Source organism: Anopheles cruzii, chromosome 2 (genome assembly GCF_943734635.1).
Source record: "Anopheles cruzii chromosome 2, idAnoCruzAS_RS32_06, whole genome shotgun sequence".
Classification (NCBI taxonomy): Eukaryota; Metazoa; Arthropoda; class Insecta; order Diptera; family Culicidae; genus Anopheles; species Anopheles cruzii.
The window spans coordinates 12,935,422-12,959,403 of record NC_069144.1 but is presented as its reverse complement, the minus strand read 5'-3'; the positions used below and the strand labels follow the sequence as shown (position 1 = coordinate 12,959,403).

Below are 23,982 nucleotides of genomic sequence, written 5' to 3'. Positions count from 1 at the left end.
CCGTCTGGTCGGCGCTTCTTGCTATATTTGCATAAAACACGAAAATGTACTCCGATCAGCAGCGCCATTTGGCCGGTTTTGTAGCACTTTCACTGCGCGAAACTTCATCCACTGCTGAATGCTCTATTATTATTGTTTTGTCTGAAGAAAGCACTTAATGGTATTTGCCGAGTAGAAGTGGAAAATGGCCACCAACGAGGAGCGGCAGCAGCTCGGGCTGTGATTGAGTTGTTCCGAGGGAAATGGATTCTATGCTCGAGGTTCGCGCGCCTGCAAGAAGCATCTCTTTTCGGGATTGAAACAGTCGAGTGGATGGCAAACAGTACAGGGCATAAAAGCAATCGTTTGCCACCTGACTGAGAGTGTTTCCGTTTTGCATTCGGAGCGCGATCTACGAGCATTCTGGAACTTAATTTTTTTTTTCCCCTAGGGCCCAAAACTAAACATGTTGGCGCATGTTAGCGGGAACACGTGTAAGGCGAATATAATGTGCTAATCCGTCGACCATTTTGTCGTGTCGTGTCGGCCATATGCTGTGTTTGACGTGATACACATTAAATGGACGTTGCTTTTTCGGGGTGGCTATCGTTTCGTATTCGTTACCAGCAAGCTGTACGTGCGCCTGAGACTGAACCCCATTTCGGTTCTCTGTCCCCCTGAATGGCTCTAATTAACTTCAGCTACCGAGAACTGCGCTACGGATGCCCGGTTGAACATTATGCAGCGGAGGTAGGGACCGAATAATATGATTAATTAATTGAATGAGCATTTGTTTGGATAGGATCGGTAGCGACGGCCGGCCCGACTGGGCCACGAGGGAAACGGTCACCGGCGCTCCGGAGAGAGCTACCGGGCGTCTCCACTGGGCACGTGCTGGGGTGGTGTTCGAGGCGATGAAAAAGAATGCCATTGATTAGTTTCATCATTGTCACAAATCATCCTGGTACCCGGGACCGGAGGTTCCATGCAGTGTATCGAGAGCATCACCAAGCAACGTGACACGATTTTTCGCATGTCAACACAGCAAACGTTGCCAGTTTCGATGGTGGTTCGAACGAGCGCTTCCACAGAGAGACAGCAGCACTCAATAGGGGTTCGTTTGCGGATGAAATGGTTCCCGATGGTGGTGGCATACCAATAGCTAAACACGGTCGAACTTTTGTTCTATTCTCATCTAGAATATGCTGGGGACGCTTGCTGCAAGCAGATTATGCCCCGAGCCGGGAACATTGTCCTGATTTTCGGTGCTCAACACCCGTGAATGATATAGATTTTGCGACACGCGCTTGCTATGAAGCCAAATAAGGGTACACCCAATCGCCTATTAATTAGAAACAAACAAATATTTGGCAAATGCTGATCAAAATCGTCGTCGCAAATTATCACTCAGAGGGTCGACGGTTTCTTCCACTTTTTCTGTACACAATATTAACTTTTCAATGAACTCCTAGAGAATATGTGAAATAGACGTCACATTTTTTGTGTTTATTTGTTCAAAAGTCCCAAACAATAACCATCCAACGGTAAGTCGAAGAACATCCGCTCGAATGCTTCGAATTCACCACGAACTCCGGTAGCCAGGGAGCCGAAATCTTTGGCTGGGGCATTACCGTACAAAAACAAACCATTTCTCGTGCGTTCAGTTTCGCCGTAGTTTCTCCTCTTTGGTGGGGGAAAAACGGGGAGAAAATGACAAGCAAACACAACCCTTTGGTCGGTGGGGCGCCTGCGCCAACGAACATCTCCTGCTCGTCGCCATCATTCGGCAGCCTTGCTGTCAGATGTTGATGCTGTCAGTTGGGTACACGAGATGTTTCCCAGCTGCGACAGAGCCACTCGCGTCTTTGTTCGCTTTAATGATGGTTGGCGGTTCGTTTGGTTGAACTACTGGACTGATAGTACCACCGATCCGAACGAACACAAAATTCTATTTGATACGCTGAGCCGTTTTGTAACATTTATAAAATAGTTTATTGCACTCAAAAGGCAGGGCATTTTATCAAAATGCAGTCAACTAATGGGTTGTTGATTGTGTGATGATAGGGGTCAGTGATCCAACGACGTTTCTAGTCGTTTGTGCCATTTTGTTCTTTGACGACGCTTGTGTTTGAATTTTTTTTGCTTGATTCTTTTAACTTTCGACCCATTATAGACCCTTGCGTAGACACAGAAACATTGTTTTGTGGTTAACCATTGATGACGCCAATGCCGGCGCTGGGCTTGGCTGTGGGAGATTTTTTTTATCACGATTGATAAATGATAAGAGACAAAAAATCCGTACAACACACCAACCATCGCGCGTCCCCCCGCGATGATGGTGCTCGATCGGCCAACAATCGCCTGGCATGATGATAATTCGATGTGAGTGTGAGAGAGGCTGGTGGGGAATGAAAATTGTTTTGTTTTGGGTTTTTCTTATAGCGTCACGTCCACTGGCCGCTGGCCGCCGGTGGTCAGAAGTAAAAGTCATGCCGTGTTTGTTTGGCTTTTTCTGCCCCGGACAGCTGACGGGAAAGTGTTTCGCCATTTGATGGATAGGATTTTTTCGTCCCGTCCTTAATAGGTGCGACGCTTAGAAAGAAGAAGATAGAAAGAGAGAAGAAGGGAGAGAGCGAGAGAGCAGGAGAGAGTGACAAGGCGAGTAAAATGTTGTAATTGAATTTTGATCTTTGTGGCGGACCAAAAAAGGTGGCCGAATGATAATGGGCTTTGAGTAGAATGCAAAAAATGACAATCTTTTCCTTAGGATGTTCCCTCTTAAACGAGCCAATGTGAGCGAGCTTTTAGCTAACGACGAGTTCTTACGAGCTGCGGCTTTAAAGGATAATAATCTTCACGAAAATGATGGCCCTTCTTCGGTGATCAGCAACTACATTCGCTGCGTCGCTGCGCTCGCCAACGACGTGACGACGGAAGAAGCTGCGAAAATGAACTGTCGGGAGACTTTCTTAGATCCCGGTGGCCGTGGCACTGACTCCGCCGGCACTTAGCGACGGACCACAAAAACAAGAAGTTTATGAAGTCCCGCAGTATTCGCACTTTTACATCAACCTGCGAGCCTCGGTCTGGTTGCCCGTGGGGGGTTGGGAATCCCGTGGACCTGCAACATGCTGCCAGCGCGTCGGCAGAGCACCGCTTTATGGTGTCGTTCTTTGCATTTTCGCTCACCATTTTGTTGCGTCCTGTAGGTTGACCGACGCCCATTCTACTCCGTTCACGCGATATCTTCTCGGACCGTCCGACTCCGGCGCAAAAAGTGCGGAGTTTTCAATCCGCTCAAGCTAGCAATAAAGTGAAAGCTTCCCGACTCTCGGAACCATTAAATTTAAAACCAGATTATGGGGTTGAAATATTCTCATATTTGCGGTGGTGCGAAAGAATGGAACAAAATCGACAAAAAAATGGCGCCCGTTGTAAAACTCTAGCAGGGCCTATGTTTTTTTAGCTGACCAGCCAAACAGAACGCCATAAATCGGTCGCTACTTTGGCTGACAAATTCCACGAAGGCAACCGTAGATTAACATATAATGTGTTTGGGAACTCAGGCACCTCACAAAAACCACGCAGAAAGGGTGCCTACCGAAGATAGAGGAGGATGGCGTTAGAGTTATGGCGAAGAAATTGCTGCAGTCCACAGCACAATGGACACGTTTTTGCCGGTTACCGCGTGGGGAATGGCTGGAATGCCACAGGAACTCCACTTTCCCGTTGGCCCTTTGGACTTGGGCACTTTGGAACATAATTAAATGCTGAAGTGCATGATACGGGAGAATGCTACAATGGTGGTGCCCATGGTGGTTAGCAGCGGCCCATCCCGAAACGGGTGCCACTTTTTTTCCACTGTTTATGGTATAGTAAACTGTGCCAAACTGGCACTCTTTCACAAAAATAGACCCAGTTTCTTCATGCCTCATGACAATGGACAATTTGTATGCAATCAACTTCGGGTTTAATATAGATTTGCTTTAAATTAGTGGAAATAGTTACTTTTACAATGACATACATTCCTCATTTTGAAAAGAAATGCTTTCAAAAAGTAACGTTTAACTATCCGAATGAATCCTAGCGCAGAGCGGCTCATCGCGTCGAACACGAAATCCTTTCGCTTGTTTCTCGTTAAAGCACCATTCAGTAACATAATTTGCTTCAGTTACGATGCCTTTCCTCCTTCGAGGGACCTAATGACTTCTTCAAGCTGGCTCACTGTCTTCGCCGCCACCGTCGAGCCCTTCTCCGGCTGCGGTCGGAACAATAGCCCGGGCCGGATAGTAACTTCTTGTACCAACATCAAAAGGAGCGGGGCGAGAGAAGAATGCAACCTTTCTACCTTCCAAGACCCCAAGTCCCCAAGATGCCGTAGATAGATAGACAGACAGAAAGATGGTGAGCATCACTTCCCGCCCGGTCCGGGCTGGAATGCGAAAGGATCAAATTGGTACGCCTTGGCGTCGCCGTCCGTCGGCGGGTTGTGTCGAACGATGATGAAACGCTTCCGGCGAAACTCTTCACGGCCCCCGCCCGAAAACTAATGAATGTCGAATGGCGGAGTGCCCCGAGGCACTTGCCTTCTTGCGTCAGTCCGATTTGCGTGATAAGAATCGTGGCGCTGCCGGAACATCTGGCACCGACTACAATCCCTTCCAGGCGGCCGTGCGGACCCAAAAAAAGGATCTCATTGAAATGCGGTTGCGGAGTGAAATTTGTTGTTGGTTCAAGAACGCCTGCTCAACGAATGACGCGCCACCGAAACGGTTTGAGTTGGTCACGTCCAAGAATTGCTGCTGATCGTTGGGCGGCCCGCAAATCAAGGACGGAAGTGTTGGAAGCGACGGAAAAACCAGAGTTCGCTCCCCTTTTTCGATGAGCCAACCGAGCCGTGGGTCGTGAAGAACTTCCTTAATGCAATTATCTTGTCCTGGTCACAACAACAACAGGAGCAGCGGCAGCAGCACCACACCGAGCCCGTCACAGTGCGCGCGGCCACCGACATCGAGTAAGTGTATCGGAAGTGATTCAATTGCAACCCTTTTTCGGAGCGCTCCCCGAAGTGGCCGGTATGACAATATTGTCGAGAGGACGAACAAGGACGGCAGTGTAATGGGCGCTGTGAGGTTCTGGGGATGCGATGACATCAGTGTGTCACCGTTGATGGGCCGTTAGATCGGAGATATTGCGGAGTCCATATCGATAAATCAGGCGGGACGTCGGGACGTGTTTATGCTCTTTGGTCGTCAATAACCGATGCATGTGGGAGCGTTACCAGCTGTCTGATGTTCGATCGGACGGTGCATCTCCGGTTCGTGGCCACTCGGCTATTGGGAAGTTGTGTCCGTTGCACACGAACGTGATGGGGCAAGGAATTTAATTGAAAATCGGCCTTTGGGGTGGGACCAAGTTCTCAAATTGTAAAACCATAGTGCAGATCAGTGCCAGTACTTTGCTCATTAATTTCTGTCTCTTGAACGGGAATTAAAATCGGTCAATGTTATGTGACATCTATTTTGAAGAATGTTTCTTAATCATAGAGGAGGCCTTGCTTGTTGTGGGGTGATTTAGGTTTGCTCCACAAGTAGCGATCGAACGGAAATTAAAGCAAACTACGTTCTTGGGGTTCTTAAAAACTTCCTCTGCTACGGTCATGGGTTGGTAAAGTGAAGCTAATTTTCTGGTGCTGGTGATCTACTTACATCAAGTTCTTGTTTATTATTTGGTACTTCGTTCCTGCAAATATTGATCTAAGTTGGAAAAAAATCCCACCTCTCGAAGAAAAGCTTATAAAAATTAATCTAGTTGAACTAAGATGTTTATTTTCAAGGACGGTAAACTCAAAACAGGTTCTAACTGCTCATCTGAACATAAGTACGTGAGTATCTTAGTTATTCTTCAATCTGTTTCATTTACCACTCGAACTCGGAAAATTTATTAAATTTATTCGATTCAATGGATTCTTCGAGTATTGAATTGATTGTATTGGAAACGAGATTTTCCAACTGCTATCCGCTATCCGTACAATCGAGGCCCGCTGAATCAATTGCCATCAAATGTTTAGACTGATGCTGCTTACGATGGGAATAGATTGTTTATTCCATCTCGTCAGAAACGCGTGCAGGAAATCCTTTGCCGCCAGCTGGGAGCCACTCTAATCACTGCACCGTTGTCCATTTGAATCACCGTTTCCGGGCGTAACGGAAGGCCGGACGAACAAAGATCCCAGCAGCCCAGATGATAAGGATGTTAGTTCGAGAAATAAACACAGGCCTCAATAATTACCATCCGTCAAACGCCTCGGGAGCCCTTTTCCGTTCCATTACATCGCATCGCAGGAACCGCCACGACTTCTGAATGGTGCTCGCCCACCAAAAGGCACTCCAGGCTAATGGGCTCCGCGCGGAAAAGGAAAAACAACTCCGGAAAATACACTCTCGGCGCGCCACGGGTTCGGCACAGCGACAACCGTAGGGACAGCTTTATCGCAATCAAGCAATCTTCACCCCGGGCGGTGGCCAAGACCAAGACCACTTCTCTTTTCTCCGACCGGCGCACTCGGAAATAGTGAGACGGAACCGGGCGGAATCGGAAGCAAACCAGGAGCAGCCCAGCGGCACTCGGGCAGACATGGGCCATAAACAATGCAGACAAACATCACCCAGGTGTGCCACACTGGGGCGGTGTCTCTTATTCTTCCAAATAGACCTTTTGGGACCCCCACCGGATCCGGAACTCTCGGTTGGTGTGGATGAGAATTAAGCGCTCCCTTCAGTTGGTGCTACAAATCGACACGGAGGAGGTCCGTTTCGGTTTCGCGCTGTGATCTCCGTTCGGTTAAATGCGGACTTAGCAACGAAGAAAGCGGAATGTCTCGAAGATCCTTAAAGAAAATGACACTACCGGGACTCGTGGCCGGCACCATCTCTCTCCGTTTGTCTCTTTTTTTCTTTTACCCTGAATCGTTCCTCCGCAGGTTATCGTGGTAAGAATTATTTACTGGGCGTTTGGAGACCGCTACTACGGGGACTTCGATAGGCAGGGCACTCGATGTTGAGCCTCTCGATGCGCCGCCTGCCTTCCGTGGGCGTGTATGTGCGCCAAGCGTTCGGGGTCTTCGGTGTTTCCCGGAGCACTTCACAACGCATTTTATTGTGCCCTCGAGCGCCTCGAAGTCGTACGAATGTTGAGCACCCGATTCGCCGATAGTTGGCAGCCGCCGGGTTCGTGCCCGGGCGCCATTCACCGGTTGCGTGCGTGAATATAAACGGCCCCATTCCGGGCGTCGTTCGGGCCTCGGTTCGGTTCCTCCCCAGCAAGCACACGATGGCACAACAATTTACTTTCAATTGTTACTTTACGAGCGCATAAGTGGATGGGCGCAGCAGCAGCAGCAGGCAAGTTGTTGGGCCGCGGAACGAAGTCGCCCTCCCAACCGGTTGGCGTATTATTAGCTCATTTATGAGTTCTCGATTTTCCACTCGTGTTTCGCGAGGCCAAGGACGTTGGCGCAGGAATTTTCGTGCAACGGATCCACGCACGACCACCGACGGTGCCATTTGCTCAATGTTTGGCCTGTGGCCGCACATCGGCGACGGCGATGGCGATGGCTTTCTTTGAATATTTTAACAAATGGCCCCGACCGACAATGTCGTCGGGTGGCGTGTGGGAAAACAATTTTCCAATGCTTGATGCTTGACGGTAGAATGGTGTAGCGCGCAAATTAATGACTCCAACCAACCTGTTGCGTGTGCCGAGCCGAGCGAAAGGAATTGGTTTTTCATGCCGTTTTGTTAAATAAAATATTATGCACCCATTAGGTTGTGTACCTTTCGAAGGGGCCAAACATTCCATTTGTCCTCTTTTTATAGGGAAATTAAACGATTGTGGCATTTAGTTAATTCAAATAAATTAGGCGCAAACAGTAAAAAATGAAGCACTCAGCTGTTTTTTTAAACTCTAAACCGTAGTTTGCTTCAATCGGGGAACGTTTTAAAGTCCTTGGTTCCTGCTCGAACTGTAACGTGAACCATTTTGCCGGACTGGGTCGTTTCGTGCGCCGTTTGACAAGCAGTTTTCGACTGCGTGCCATCTTGAAGCGATGGCCACGGCCGATGGCACTTTTTTTTACATCGTAAGCGTTAGTGCTCGGCTCGGGAGTGTCCTCGTTTAAAACGCAATTTCGCGAGGCCCTTGTTGTCATTTCGTCGGATTTGCTGTGGCCATAAACCCCACCGCTCGGCGGCAATCATCTTTATCTCTTTCCCACGATTGCCAGGCGGTACCAGCTTTGCTTATCATGCCATTTTGTTAAGCATTTAAAGACTAGTCCACTGTTAGTGGGGGCTTGAAATGAACGCGTCAATATTTTACGCGCAGCATAAAGCTCCAAGCGACCAACGCCTGAAGAGTGAATTTAAAGAACTTTACCGAATTAAATGATGCCGCCGTTCTTGGGAACTATCCTGGTTCGGCTACTTAATTCTGGTAGTGATTTTCTGTTTCGCTTCCATTTCAAACCGAAGCACCCGCAGCACTTAACTGAAGTTGCTCGCAGTTCGGACCGAGACGGACGGACGGACAATGGTCAACATCTTGGCGAATGCCGGGTCCTCGCGAATTACCGGATGGGGCCAATAATCGGGAGCCAAGCGGGCTGTTCGGTTCGCTCTGCTCAACCGACGACTGACTGTTTGGTTTTATGCCGTTTTCATGCTTTTTATCGGTGGGTGGGCGGTTAGTGATAGAGCCGCCGGAGCACGACGACGACGGAACAGCAAAACGTGAATAAGTTTCGGATAATGAGCACTGCCGCAGGATCGGGTGGGGAGGACCGTGGCGCTCCCGTGTTCCGGTCCGCTCGGTTAGCCCGGGAAGTGGCGGGTGTTTTGTTTCAAGAAAAGGAAAGAGGAGGTCGCTAAAGTTTGCTTCCTTCTCGGCCTCGGCATTCTTTGGCGCCATTCTTTCTGTCATCCAACACGGGCCGGCACCGAAATGTTTGCTTCTTTCATCAAATGGAAAAGTGGGCCCGTGTTGAAAGTGGTTTTAAGTTTCGTTTCCCTCTGGCTTTGTGCCGTCGATGGAACTTTCTGCGGTTTGACGGGGCCGGAAAACGTCTCGACCACACTTTTCCCGACCCGGCTTGGCTCGGCCCCGTGGCTTTTCGGGTCCTTCGGGGCGCGGCCGGGCGCATCTTAATTGTCGCCCCATCGGCCCCGCCATCGGCTGGTGTTTTGAATTTATTTGCGCAAGACAAATATTATTTTCGCTGCAAATGGGTTTCGCAACATTCGGTGGTGGATTTAATTGCACCAAATTAGGCTGCCGGAAGTGGCGAAAACGGGGCCAGAAAATTGAGGCATAAACGTTAGGGCTTGTTGTGGTTTTATTGTTTTTCAACCCCATTTTAAGGGGTGGCTTCGTGCTTTTATTTGCCATTCGCTTACAGTACTAAACAAGAAAAGTTATGATTTTATATTTAAATGTCTAAGTTAGAGGTTGCAAAAGTATTGTATATTGATGATGGTTGTGTTTCATGCAGAATAATCTTCAATCTTTTATCTTGTTTCGTCTGTATTCGCTTAATTGGCCAACAACGGCTCGTTCAGTCAGAATTGGTTTCAAAGGAAAAATATTATAAAATAATATCAAAAGAATGTTTCTTGTCAATTCATTTAATTATGGGTGGAACCACAGGTCCTTGAGACATACAGCCCTATTATGGTTCTCGATTCGAGTCGTCGAACGGTCATCTGTATTCATCTGTGTTCATTTGGTTATCCACTCGCCCGTTCGAGCTCTCGAACGGAAATCTTCAACTGGATGAACGCTTTCTGTTGAAAGCTTTCAACTGAATGAACTTTTCCGTTCGACAATCGGTATTATGGTTCTCGAACGGAAACTCGAATTCGACAATCCGGCTTCCGACAACTTTTTGCAACGGAAAGAGCCGTTCCGTTAGGAAGTCTTTGATTTTATCAATTATTTTGTATTGTTTATGCTGCGCCGTGCAAAGATAGTGATATTTTCAAAGATAGTTTGTATTTTGGTGATGAAAAATTCAATTTGTCAAATTTACATCGCAATATTTTGCGAAGAATCTTAGTATTTTCAGTTCTTTTACTGGCACTGTCGCTAGTCCAAAGTAGGTCTGCCTAACTAAGAGCCTGCTCTACAGCAGATAGGATAAGTGATAGGGAACTCAGTAGCTCACACATTGGTGTACATCAAGAACAAATAATCATGTACACCGAGAACGCGTAAACGTTGAACCAACAACTGTCTCGTTATTATGGCCGGCGACAGAGCCGCACCGAATCCGAACGTTGCTTGCCGATCACCGATCACTTTCATCGCGTTGGAGAACGGGACCAGCTAGCAGCCGAATTCGCTGTGCGACCCGGGACTAACCGCACAAGCCGTCGCGCATTTCGTTCGCTATTTCGTGCGCGAACTTGTACTCGTGATCTCGGTGATCCGCCAGCTTACAATATTTCGAGTTACAACCTTTTACACATCTAAAAATTTCAAAAATATAATAGCAAGAATCGCACGCACAGCTGATCTGCTATCTGTGTATGTGTATCTGTGTGTGCAATGTTTACAAAAATGCACAAGAAATGACAGTTCGTACTCAAAGAGCTTGAAAAGCTTTCACATTTAAGCTTTTTAGCACATTTTAGCACATTTAGCACTCGGAGCTTCTCGATTCGACAACCATAATAGCGTCGTTCGTGTTCGACATTCGCGTTCGAGACTCGGATGAATTTTTCCGTTCGAGAACGCGGATCGGGGGGATAACCCCCTATTATGGATCTCGAACGGAAATGCTACCGTTCGAGTGAACACAACAAGAGAGAAAGCCGAATACAGCAAGAGAGAGGGCAGAAAGAGAAAGCTATAGCAAAATGAACTCCAAATGAACGGAATGAACGTTCGAGGACTCGAATCGAGTTCTATGATAGGGGGGATAGTGTCTCGAAATCAATCTAGCTGCTGCAGAAACATCAACGTTGTCATGGCAACAAATGATCTAGTACTCTTATCGCCGTAGTCTCGGCAATTCACATCCAAAGAAAGCTGTCACCTGTTTTAGTATTGTTTTATCCCAACCACCCTACGGTGGCACGTATGTACCCTTAATTACTACACGATTTAATACAACATTTATTAACGCTCGTTTTATAGCTTGGCCTTGTGGGACATCTCACCAAAATGGCTTCCTATCGCTCAGTCAACAACAATCTAACGACAAAATGATGTCCCGCCATCATAGGCAGCCTCTTTAAAGTGTCTCCACTCCACTCGTTGTAGGACTCTGAATGGAGCTTTCGACACACACACACACACAAACTCCTTATCTGCACACCTAGAAGCGGAGGACTCGCAGCTCACCGCCGGTTTACGACCCCGCATATGTGCGTCGACCCCACAGGGGGCTCCATCACCCCACGTAAGTAAGGTGTCGAGTGTTTATGCCGCCTGCATTTGACAGCTGAGAGACAGCCGCCTACGGGATAATGTTCGCACTTGGCGCCCCTGCCGGTAGAAAAAAGCGACAAAAAGTAAGCCACCATCTTTTCCGCCTCCGACGGGGGCCAAGTGGATGAAAATGAATAATTACCAGAACGGCCGTAAACTGTCGTTCGTTCGGAGGCCGCCCCATCGTCTGTTGATGCGAAAGTAGCTTTCGGAATGGGGCCGCTGCCCGGAATGACTTTGGTCTAGGGAGAGCGCCAGATCAGCTGACGGGCCAGGAGTGGTCCCCGCTGGTGTCATCCGTGTGTCATTTCCACTCGCATCCCAAACAGCTGGAGATGATGATTTATATAGAGGGCCGCCGGGTGTTTGCTTAACCGCACCGACCCAGACCCCAGGCTCCACGGGAGGGGCCCGGTCTCGGGTAGGCATATTAATGGGGTATAATAATACGATCTTTAATTTACCCATTTTGGAGCCACTTGATGTGAAACGTGTCTGCAACCGAAACCTGGCACCCGAAACTGCTAATTAAATAACAGACCCCGCTATCTAATGCTGCCGTTTTGCGAAAGAACGGATAAATACCATTTCTCGGCTTGGTGATTTCATTTGCGCTATATAACGGAAGGCACTGCCACCGTAACACACATCCGAGCGCTACGGTGAGCGTGCTTCCTTCCAACAGCTCCAGGATGCTCAATATTTGATTAATCGTTTCATCTTCTTGCAGACCGTGTTGGGGTTATCACAAAAGGATTTATCGCTCTCGGGCTACTGGGCGCTGGAAGATGAAAATCTTAATTAGACTCCAGCAGCCTTAGCAGGAACCTTAAGCACACCGTAAGTCGGTTCGTCGTCGTCGTGACTAAAGCTCCAAACACAACCAGCAGGGCAGGTGAGAGCTATTTTAACGGGTGCAAGGTACGGGAGACTGGCGAGGCTAATGAAAGTGGAAGCTTCAACACCTTCCAGGTTCCGGGTCTTCCGTGTGGCCATCGTTGGCATCGGGCGGAAATGATTGCGTTTTATCGTTTCGAATAGTTTATGAGCTTGCATTTGGTGATGAAAATGGCACTTCAACGTCCGGGCTGGTGCATAAGAGAACCGACCGGTCCGGAGGTTGCTGCCGGGTGATAACTCATCATAAACGTGCCTATTGAATGTTTTCGCCCAACACACTGGAATGGAAAATGATAAATTGATTCTCCAGTAGACCCCACTGAAGCGGGGCGATACAAGGCCCTCCGACGAAAATCTGAATTTTCTTCAATTGAAACCATAATTGAGTTGCCAGCTGCCAGGGAAAGCGGTAAGAAATGTAATTTACAATGACTCCATTATCTCCGGACGATTATATTTAGCCCAGGGCCTTAGGAGTGGATTTATTTCTCAATTTTCGTACCCATCGAACGATCGTACCCTTCGATCCGAATCGTTTCGTTCCGAACCGGTTTCGTTTCGTTGCATCCGGTTCAAGAAGGATCTGCTCGGTCCGTTGTCGATGTCCTCGGTCGGCAGCGTGATGCGTCGGCCGATGAGAAGGTGCTTCGATACGGGCCGATACGCTCCGGCGAGTCCCGGGCCAATCCTATGTAGGATATAAAATAAATAAATGCGAGCCGGGCGTTCATTTCGCATTCAACCCGATTGGGTCACTGGGCGAGCGGCAAGAGCTGTTGATGGACACGGGACCTCCTACGGGAACCCTTCGGCTGCTCCCCGTACGTTACACAGCGGTCTCAGCCAATAGATTCTTCCCCGTGGGGGAGGGAGCCCGTGAATCCCGGGAAAAAGTCCATTAGGAAAAATGGATTAAAAATAATGCGTGTTTTTGCTGATGCAAAGGGAAGTAGGATTGACAATGATGACCCGGACGACAACCGAAGCTTTGATGCGGCTTTCGGGTATGTTCGCTAGGCGGTGAGCATAAAGTATGCGGCCAGAGTCCAAGTGGAATCCAATATGTCACCGTTAATGCTTCGCTTTCGTCGAAACATATTTCTCACCGTGAGCATCAGTTCCGATTCGAGTGAATTTCGACAAAGTATGTCCTTCGGGGTCTGTGTCTATGTTTGGCCACTGCGAAGCATCCCGAATCCCGCTGTGCGCTGTGATGAAATGCAACTCAGCGCTCTTCGGTTCAATCAGAGATTGCAATCCGATGCAGAGCCCAGCCCGATGGGACACCGGGGGTGTAAATTGATTCAAAATCAATACTCATTTCAATGCTCTGCTCGCTGCGGCTCTGCTCCACTCCGTTCTACATAATCTCCGACGCACCGATGAAATGCATCGAATTGCTGCTCGGATGTGTGACCCCCGCCGGCGTTTCGGTGTGATAACAAAGCGGCAGTGGGTTGAGCATAAATGCACAGGCGACGCATAGGTGTGTGGGGGGAAAGAATGCGACGGCGTCAAACGGGCACCAGTGGGTGAGATGGGGCAGCACGATTTACTTTGTTTAAATAAAACAGATCGCTCATCGAGAAGGGCAGATCGATAGGCAGATACTAATTGAAGCATTAGATTGTATTGACAGATAATCAAAATTTGTATTCACAATTGGATTGGAAGTTTATTTCGAGACGAAGTTTGCTTTTAGCGTTAACGCTCGGGCAGTCGGGCTCTCTATCAGGGCCACGCACTTGGCACCGGGATGAGCTGGGATGGGATGCCATTAAAACCACTCCAAACAATGCTTTGAACTTTGCATGTTTTTCTTAATGAACACGCTTGCCGCGCTTGCAGTGTTCGTTGCAATTTAATGTAAATTAGTGTTTATTGTTTCTCTCTGAAGATAATTAAATTAACGAAGCTTGAGCTTCGGTGGTTGGTTCATCATTCTAAACGATGGCAATGCGAATGCGTCTTCTATCGACAGGTTGACAGCCTGGGGTCGCTTTAATTAGTTTCTATCGGTTGCTGGGGCAACTACAAAAATGTTGGGAACAGCAAAATGATCAAAAAATTTGTTTAAATTCAATTTTCGGAATATTTGCATCTATCCCGCAGCTTTTCCAAATCTTATAGTAAAACTTGGTTTCTTGGACGCAAACTTATTTGATTATTTATCAGCGTAAGTTAAGATTATTAGTGAAAATTCTCTATGTTACGTACTAGCGGAGGTGCTGAAAGTCGAATAAAACTGACCCAAAAGAAACACAGGTTCGCGTACATTAAACTATTTCAACCTTCTTGCAAACTAATACCCCCATAAATTACATTTTACTCCCTCCTCGGTGCAGTCGCTTAAGTTGAGCTTCTGCAGAAAAAGCCACATAAGATATTCAATCAAGCGGCGGCACTAATTCCCAAAGACCGACCGAGCAGCAGCAGCACCCGACGAGGATTAGAGCGTCGCAGGGTGCTGGATCCCGTCTCTGCCACCGTGCTAGGTTCGCTAGGTCATGGTGCGTCACTTCCGGCACCGGGGCTTTCGATTGAACGTTGACACAGATGCACAGATTTCGGCCCGCCCCGTAGGCAGGCCGCAGCCACAGACATCCTTCCCCGATGGGGGGCTCCAAGCCATGGACATAAATTTGAATTCCTCACCGCAGGAAAGCCGCCCTAGCGAGCCCAAGGGAGGCCGGCACCGAAGGCTCATTCAAATTCTACACCATCCCCGTCAAACGTGGTGATGCCGCTGCCACTGCTGCTGCTGATATCTTTTTATGGTCCTTTTTTTTACCACACAGCCGTTAGCTGTTTCTTGGAGTGTCGGACCATCGCAAAAAATCGGCCACATTCGCCGGCTTGGCCACCGCTGTTCCGGGGATCCCCGGTTGGCGGTGTTTTGTTGGTGTCTCTAAATCATTTGGCACACGCACGTGACCGGAATGGCTTATGGGTCTGGACGGGACGGGACGGGCCGCGGCCACGCCACGTGGGCGCCACGGAACACAACTGTTGTGGTCGTAAAAAGTTGTCCCCACAATCGCCGCCCGGTCGACCGTTGCGCCGGCGGTTCGGTGGTGAAGATAGTTTTCGTGGCCACGTGGTCCACGCTTTTTTTCTCACGAGAGTTTCTCGGTGACGCTTAAGGTTTTGGGTGGTTGGCAAAGGAAGGCAAAACCACGTACCGGAAGTACGTCGTCAGGACGTGCTGTGCGGGGACCGGGACGGAGACTGCGTTTTATTTCGAGTCATTCATTAGACGGACGCCTCGCTGGTGATGATCATTTCCTGTTCTTCTCCGGTCCCGGTCCGGTCGGCCTGTGGGCCAGATTGTCGACTGATGAGTGGTGTGGCCCTTCCCATGGGGTTTCCGGTCCGGTTGATGAGGCCGTGAGCGCGTACTAGGAAACATGTGTGCGATTTTTTGTCTCGCTTTTGCTGCCACCGGGGGAACAGCCTTTTTTCGCAGGATCCGCACGGCATCCGTGATGGTTGCGGATGTTTGCGGCGTATAACGACACGTCGTAATTCTTTCGATGATGCCACGTTCCGTGCGGGCATAATTCGGTGTCCCCGTCGGGTGTACGTCAGTACTTCGTTCTGTTTCTTCGGCTCCCGTATCGCTTCTATTTATTTGCGTCTATTTGCGATCGGCACCGAGCCGTGTGATGAGCGAACCGCGTGGCCGACGATTTATTGTCCGAACGGCTGGAAATTAATTCCCGTTTGATGATGGTGATCTATTAGATTAGCGTTGGAGTTCGAGCGAGAAAAAATTCAAGTCCACTGAGTTTCGTTTCAGTAATTTAAAGGCCATTTGTTCTCTGATTACACTGTCCGCGAAAACGCGTCAGCTTCTGTCGCTCTTTGGTGGTCCAATTCTGAGAATAGCACTTTGTGCGCCGTTTTCGAGATGGCCATTAATTTTTCTCCCAAGTTCGCCAATACAAGGCGTCAAACGTTTCTTTTTTTCTTTCGGCGCCAAATTGTGAAACTTTAGTGTCCACCAAAAAAAGTGAAAGCGCGTGCCCTACTGTTCGTGGAAAGTTAATTTATCGCCCGAAATTGCGTTCTGCCAATTTGCTGCGTCCGTAGGGCCATGCACCATTTTTCGTGCAATTTGCAGTAACTCATCGGACTCATACTCAGCTCATTTTTTGTTCCGTTGTTCCGCTTACCCGCTCCGAGGAGTGTTTGGTGGGGACCGGAAAAGATTCCTTTCTACGGCGTAACATGGAAATTACGAGCTAAATTACGCGTACGTGTTGGTCCACCGTGGCGCGTGTCGAACGTAAGGACGCGGGCACGAGCGTGCGCGTGATGAAGATGAATAATCGACGGCGTTCCGGTGGCCAGAATTGTCTTTTCGATGGTGTTGTTGGTGGTGGGTCGAAGCATATTACTGGCGAAGTGGAAATCGATGTCACCCTGACGACGGTCGGGACGAAAATTGGGACGTAGTGAAATGGTTCAATACATCGACCAGCTTTTTTTGCTGCCGCTTCTTTTTCCAATTTTGCCATATTTGCGCACGTTGTCTTTTGCGGCGATTGGGCCTGGGCTGGAGAAAGGCAGAAAAAGCTGAGCCCGTGAGCCAAAAATTGATTGATACGCGATGATGACTTTCCGGATGCCCGGACACGCAACCCGTTGCCCGAGCTGCCCACGAACCATTAACTCATCGGCACACTGCTGGCTGTCGGCTGCCGAAAGGCTTAATGAAGCGTTCACCGGGTACCCCTTACCGGCGGCTGATAACGACAGTCAGCGCGGGACTTACTCTTCCCGTGCTGATGTTACATGGGGTTTTTTGTTCCGGGTGATCCATTTTCCCCCAGCCCGTTCACATCCGTTTCGTGAGGAGCTCGAGACAGCACAGGACAGCAAAACACGCCAGCCATCGATGCTGGGCCAACGTAACGAAACGATGGCCAGGAAATGGCGGAGATGCGCCACGACACCACGTGGTGTTCGGAGCGAACGGATGCTACCGTGATTAGCGGAAATTGTTGGTACGAAGATTAAACGAACTGGAATCAAACTGATGGGTGGAACTGAAGGATGGGTGAGGAACTCAAGTTCAGCAAATACAGTCTGCCATCCGACTGGGTAGTTGGAGCAACATGGAGCCCACCATCGGAGGCGGTAATTTGAGGCGTGCTCCTTGGTTTGGTTATTTTTTATGCCTGTCCTTTTAATTAAAGAACCTCGCCAATAAATACCCCGTAATGTAGTTGAAAAACGGGTTCTATGGTTAGTTGTGTATCGCGGTGACACTCGAGGGATACTAGTGCTTCGTAGTGGTTTCGAAATGATGGAATCAAAATATCTGGCAAATAGAAACGTTGGCTCTTGAGGTGAATTGAGGGTTGGCTCCACGAGGACCACTCAGAAAAGTTATGAAGTTTTTAATTATTTGCGATATGAAAAGTCACTTAAACGTTCTGTCGAATGGTGTGCACCTCAACAATGCTACGGAACCGGAATCTGGAATCGGTTGCATCTTCCAATACCGCATCCTGGACTCGAACTTGAGAGCTGTTAAATGAATCATTCTTCCCGAGCCCGAAGTCGATAAATGCACGCTCCCCGGAACGCTCGCAAAAGAAAGGACTTGGCCAAAGCGTTGTGTAACTTTCTTCCTACGGGACGGGGGCCACCGGGACCGAGTGTGTGTTGGGTCGGGGCCAGAAACAAAGACATTGCTCATATCGGGCGCCCCGAATCTCACCGCAATAAAGAGTCCCATAAAATGGAATTACATCGTCTAAGCTACTGTACGGAAATGGCGATGGCCAAGCTCAGACCGCCCGGGAAAGGGCTCGGAGGGAGCCCGAGATGGACCCGAGAGTCCCGATGACAGGATGGGCATTCCGTTGGACAGATGGTCCACGGTCCGTTGCACCGTTGGGCCAGGGACGCCGTTTTACCCGGAAGTGGCAGAGCAAAAGGGGGAGTCCAAATTTTATGTAACTCCGGGTGCGGGGCTGCTTCGGGGACTGTGTTGGAAAGCCGCAAGGACGGACGGAATCCTCCCAAGTGATATAAAGCGTCGGACCCCGAGGAGGAGCCGTGGCCACACAAAGCTTTTTATCGGAACGCATTCCCCCATCGCCACAGGGTCCGAGGGTTTCCGCGTGATGTCCTTGTGGTTTCCGTTCCATTTGATTGTATCGGGTCGGGTGGGGGGCCATAAAATAAAACAAAGATTACCATCTTGCCGCCGTCGAGGGGAGGTAAAACAAAACGAAAAGTGGACAAGGTCTTCGGTGAGAAACCCCGGAAGGAGTCGGCGTCCCATCGGCGGCGAAGGCTTTTTGGACAATTAAATTTTCGCATCGATTTTTCCCGGGGCTCTTTCCGACATTGACTCCCGTTGGCCCATTTCCCCTGGGGTTTGCTGGAATCTAGTTTTGTGCTTATTGATTTCGTTCTTTTCTATTTTCTCCGCAGTTTGTGACTTGATTTGTTGATCGGTTACATAAATTAACTAAACATTGAAAACCGTTTAGAAATCTCAGTAAGTGAAAGATTTAGGTCACATCGAGCTTTTCAAATGTTTTCCTTTTTTTAGGATGGAACTGTTAACCTTGTATAATGCTACTACTCATTACTTATTATTTTTCATGTTGGCTTTATAAACTATATTACAATTGATTTGCTTTGTATGTATTTCCCGGTTCATACTTTACAAAACATAGTTTGTTCTCCTTTCTATGTTATGTCTATCAAAATGAGTTACTAGCTTATTTTATACTTTCATCCAATTAAAACAAAGCTCCCTTTAGCAAATATTTGTTTTTCCTATGACAAGCCAGTTTGCAAGATCGAATCATTTCACTTTTGCTTTTCTTCAGCAAGTAATCCAAATCCAACCGGTACAGCGCTTTTACCATCCGTGGAATCGATTTTCTCAGTCGTCTTTCACCGATCGCTCGGGTGCCAAAAAACTATCTAGCAATAAAGGAGAAAAACAAATCGCAGGAGTTTTTCCCGGTCCCCGGAAAACATTTCCCTTCGCTGACGAGATATCTGTTCCACTGGCACTGGGTATCCATTTTTTATTTGCACATAAAATATGCAGCATAATCAAACGGCTGCTGTCGCGATGTCCCTGAACCGGTGCGGTGTTGCTACGGAATTCGCCTCCGTGGGCTTCTATCGGCGCGTTGCCAGGTGATTCGACATGCGACATAAAGAGATTTGGGCCACAGATCGGGCGATCGCGGAATTGTCAATCGAACGCGGCCGATTCGGCGTGGAAAGAAATCCTATCATCCTCCGAAGCGAAGCGATTCGACGGGCGACAGGCATCGTTTTCTCGCCATCACCATTGACAGGGCGCAGAAAATGTCTTTAAGATCCTGCCAAGCCGCGCGTGTCACGCGGAGAGCAGAGCGAGGAGACGAATAAATCAGGCCGCACGCAGCAAAAGACTGTTGACATTGAGGTTATGGATGAAATATTCAGCACAAATTGTGCGCGAAATGTTGCCACACTCGGCACGTGATGCGAATGCGGGAATCAGTACGGTCGGCTGTCGGTGTCTGCTGAAACATGTTTTCCCCAAGGCCGATGTCCTTGCTCACCCCGTTGGGGGTCTCCAGAGGGGCCGGCACAACAATAGTCAGCCATTGTTTCGGGAAGGGGTTTCTTTTTCATACGTTAGACTTTGTTGCGGAAAGTCGCTTCTGTATTTCAATCGAAAGAGTGGGATGTACCTTGAATTGGTTTCCGTCTGTATTTAAAAAGAAAGAAAGAAAGAAAGATAAGTGCATAAATGAATGTTTTATCACACTTTTTTACCCCTTGAACACGAAGCACAATGTAGGCCACAGGCTGAGGGAGATAAAAAGAGGGACACGAATCGTTGATAGTATCACTTTCTTCCAATATATCCTTGACACTGAAGTGATTGCCCAATTTTTTTGCAGCCTCCGAGGCCAGGGCCGAGAAGACACACGAAATTATTATCTCATCCCAAGTCTCGTTCTTCTTCGTGAGGTTCTGCTAATCGAATAGTGCCACCGTTTAGTGTGCCTTATCCGCTTCGGACCACTGCCGTATCCATTTCTTCGGCCAACGGTTGCTTTCCGAGGAGAGGGCGTCCGTGCGTTCTTCCTGATGTGGGCCATCCATTCGCTGGTGGTGCAATTTTGGTGCTGCTGTGTGAAGAGAAATGGCTCCAATTTTCAGTGAACCCGTTCGCAGGAATGCGGAAGCGTTCTCTAGGGGGCGTGAAATACAAATTAAGGCGCGCTGTCGAGGTTCGCTGTGTTATCGAAGAGGAAGCAAAAGAACCCCGGAGGAAGTTGGTCTAGGGATCTAATCGCAACCGAAACCGAGAAGATCTTCGAACAATTTATTCGACTCGTGAGCAGCCTCGTTTAGCGTGAAATTGGTTTCTGGTGAGCGTTAATCACAGTCAGTTTCTAATTCTACTTCAAGGGTGTCCTTTATTGTGTGCCATTCGTAGTAAGATAAGAATCTTTTTATTCGTTTAAACTTAAAATTTAATCGCTTTCCCTCTATCGTAATCTTTGTATAAAATTTTCAATCTCCCAAGCAAAGTCCTGCCACAAAAACGCTTTAATTTTCGTAAATCCTTTAAATAACCGGGTCTTTAATTAACGTCGCGTTCGGTTGCGGGCTTTTGGGGTTCCATTTATAATTAACGAACATCGAACCACACGCCTGCGGCCGGCATTCGCACCGGCAGCCGGCAGCCACCGGAAACCTCGAGCGGTTGCCACAACGCAACGCTCCGGAAAACTGTCACAAGCCATTTCATCAGTCATCGGGACTCGGGCCCTGGCCTGGTACGCCGCCGGAAAGTCCGCTTAAACCGACGCAACGAAAGACAATCATAAATTAAAATGACCGACCTCCGGGATACGCTGACACGGAAAGCGGGCTTCGTTCGCGAAAACGTCAGTCAGGCGAACGCATACTTGACGTGTCTGACGTCAAATTTATCACAACCCGAACACAGCGAAAGCCTACTGTGACGCGACCGCACCGATGCACCACCGACAATCGACCGAATCGGTTGACAGAAATATTTCTGAGCCGGAGACTTCGACATCCCGAATCTGGTCAGTTTCCCCCGTCCGCGAAAAAGTACGTGTTGCGTACTAGCCGTGATGGCCGCGAATTGTTTTCGGGGGCCGAACCTCGAAACCACTATAGGGCGTGAACCATCTTGTGGGAACCAACACCAAGACACACGGACAAAGTGCTGAGTTGCCAAATTGGCGCCGAGGCTGAAAAAATTCCTCCGGAAACGGCATAAATCATTGTCGAAATGACACAATAACCGTTTTCGGTAAACTTTCCGGTCGGCCCTTTTTGTTGGCCGGTGACCCGGTTGCGCCCATCACGAACGAAACGAGGCGAACGGCGAGGCGGTCCCAATAATGGGGACGACCTTTTGCACTTCGGGCCTCTGACATTTCGGGCTGACCCGGAACCAGTCCTGGGTCCTTCTGCATATATGGTAGGAAGATACTAGGACATTTGGGTGAACCGAAAGTGAGTGGATGCACCAGACCACGACGTGGACGCCCGGTATCGATCCGGCTGATGGTGTGCTGAACGTCGTTACGAACCGGCAACTTTTGACTTCCTGACCTGGCCTCCAACTAACCGTTGGCCTGTTGGTTGGTGAAGTTTTTTGGTGCTCCGGCCTCGGCCCTCGCGTGTGTTCCTTCCCGTGTTTAATATTAGCCAAATTTAGTCGCAAACATGCAGCCCTTCGTGTGTCTGGGTTTTTTTTGCGCCAAAATAAAGGAAGCCCGAAGTTCAGCCGGAAGCCTCCAAACGACGCCGCTCGTACGGTTGTGGTCTACCTCATACGACGACCTACTGTGGTCGTTTACAGCAGTGCACCTGCAGAAAGTTTGCAGCGCCCAAGTGGTCACTTGCGGGTCTTCCGATGTTGCTGTGGCCCCGGCTCGATGCTTGACATTGATTTGGGAAGTTTTGCTCGTACGGGAACTGCACTGCAGCGCTATCTTTACCCGGGTGGCCAGAGACAGGTGATTCGTTACGCTGCGGCATGGTGAGACATTTCCAATTTTGCGGCTCAAGTTTCGTGCAACTGATCGCCAATTTATTCGAGGATCTTCTTCGAACGGGGAAACTTGCACCAAGCTGGAGTCCGGCACCGGCACGATTCGATCACTTTATTTAAACGATTTCGAATACACACTGCCGGCGCCTTTAATTACACTTTCGAATGGTTGACTTTCGAGGCGCTTCGTTCCGGGTTCAGTCGACCGACAAAGTGCTCCAGTGCCCGCCGCTTGACGGCCCCCTTTTGGTCCGGTGTCAGGTCCGACCGATCGATCGTCTTCTCGAACGACTGCACCGCCAACCGGAGAAACTTTAGCTGCTTTGCATCGAGCCCGTGGAGCGGTTCCAGCTTCGAAAAGCGATCGGCCAGTGGCGCATCGTTGTCGACGGTGCCGTGGTGGTGTGTTTTCACATCCCGATGAGGGTGCACTTTGGATGCTTGCGCAACATGCAGGCTCAGGCCAAGGGCAACGAGCAGCGTGGCGAACCAAACGAACGATTTCATGCTCGGAAATTGAGTGGTGACCAATTTTTCGACGACCCGGCCCCGAACAGTCGCAATTCACGGCCGGCTATCTGGCCGACTGGCTGGCCGCACAAAGCTTCGTCGTATATTGATTGGCGCCCGAGAATTGGCTCGATGGCCTCCGGTATATCTTATCGGATGTCGGAAGGTTGCTATGGACGGGGCCATAAAGTGCGCAACCGATTGCGATAAGTCTGCCGTGCCGAGGTGTTGGGCGGGCCACTAAAACCAGTAGCTTAGGGGCGACCGGACCGGTGAGTTAATGAGAGATTTATTGAGTCTGACTGACGAATGAGTCACATTACAACGTACCGTACGCTAAGTTGGCGGGGACCGGTAGATCGGTGTCCTAAATACTGCAAAGTTGGTCGCCGACTCACGACGAATTGATGAACTCACTATGTGTGTTGGGAGATTATGGGACGCATACTCCGTTTGAGGTTCGGGAAATTTGTTGCAATTTCGATAACATTCCGGAAGGACAAAGTAATGGTTCTAGCAAGTTGGTCAATGGGCAACGAAACGAATAAGAAAAATCTTTTTTAAATAACATCCGTTGACATTTTACGTTGCTTTGAATGAACGTCTGTCTGATTATCTGCTTTTAAGATGTTTTTGATTAAAGCTTTCTTTCTTTTCCAACATTCGTTAGTAATTCCTAACCGGAAATTTCACTTGGTAATAAGATGAGTTCTTGAAGAGCGGCCTTCATCAAATCAAGCCATTGAACCATATCATAGAAAACTTTCCTCCAGAATGTCGTCGTAAACACCGCGAAACTTTCACAATTTGACCTTGCTATTACCTTGCCATGCTGAGTACTACACGGGACGGCCTTATAAACCTAGAACCGAGATTCTTTGTTCTAGTCGATGGCGGCTGATACCAGGGCCCGCGCCCGCCTGCCGAAATTTCGATCGAACCCAAAAGTAGACCCCAAAAATCCCATCATCCAGTGATTTCGGACGAAACTTTTTTCCCGGAATCCGGCCCGGAGTCGGCCCGAACTGCGATACAAT

General features: G+C 48.8%; 1 protein-coding gene across 1 annotated transcript in view; it reads right to left on the bottom strand.

Annotated features, from left to right (window-relative positions):
• The window catches only part of LOC128278463 (lipase 3-like), a 35,043-nt gene extending 12,101 nt beyond the window's left edge, over window positions 1-22,942 (bottom strand). Inside the window, exon 1 of the mRNA XM_053017193.1 lies at window positions 22,610-22,942. Coding sequence (XP_052873153.1) covers window positions 22,610-22,942 — 333 coding nt within the window. The remainder of the gene's footprint in view (window positions 1-22,609) is intronic.
• Between the last annotated feature and the right edge of the window lie 1,040 nt (window positions 22,943-23,982).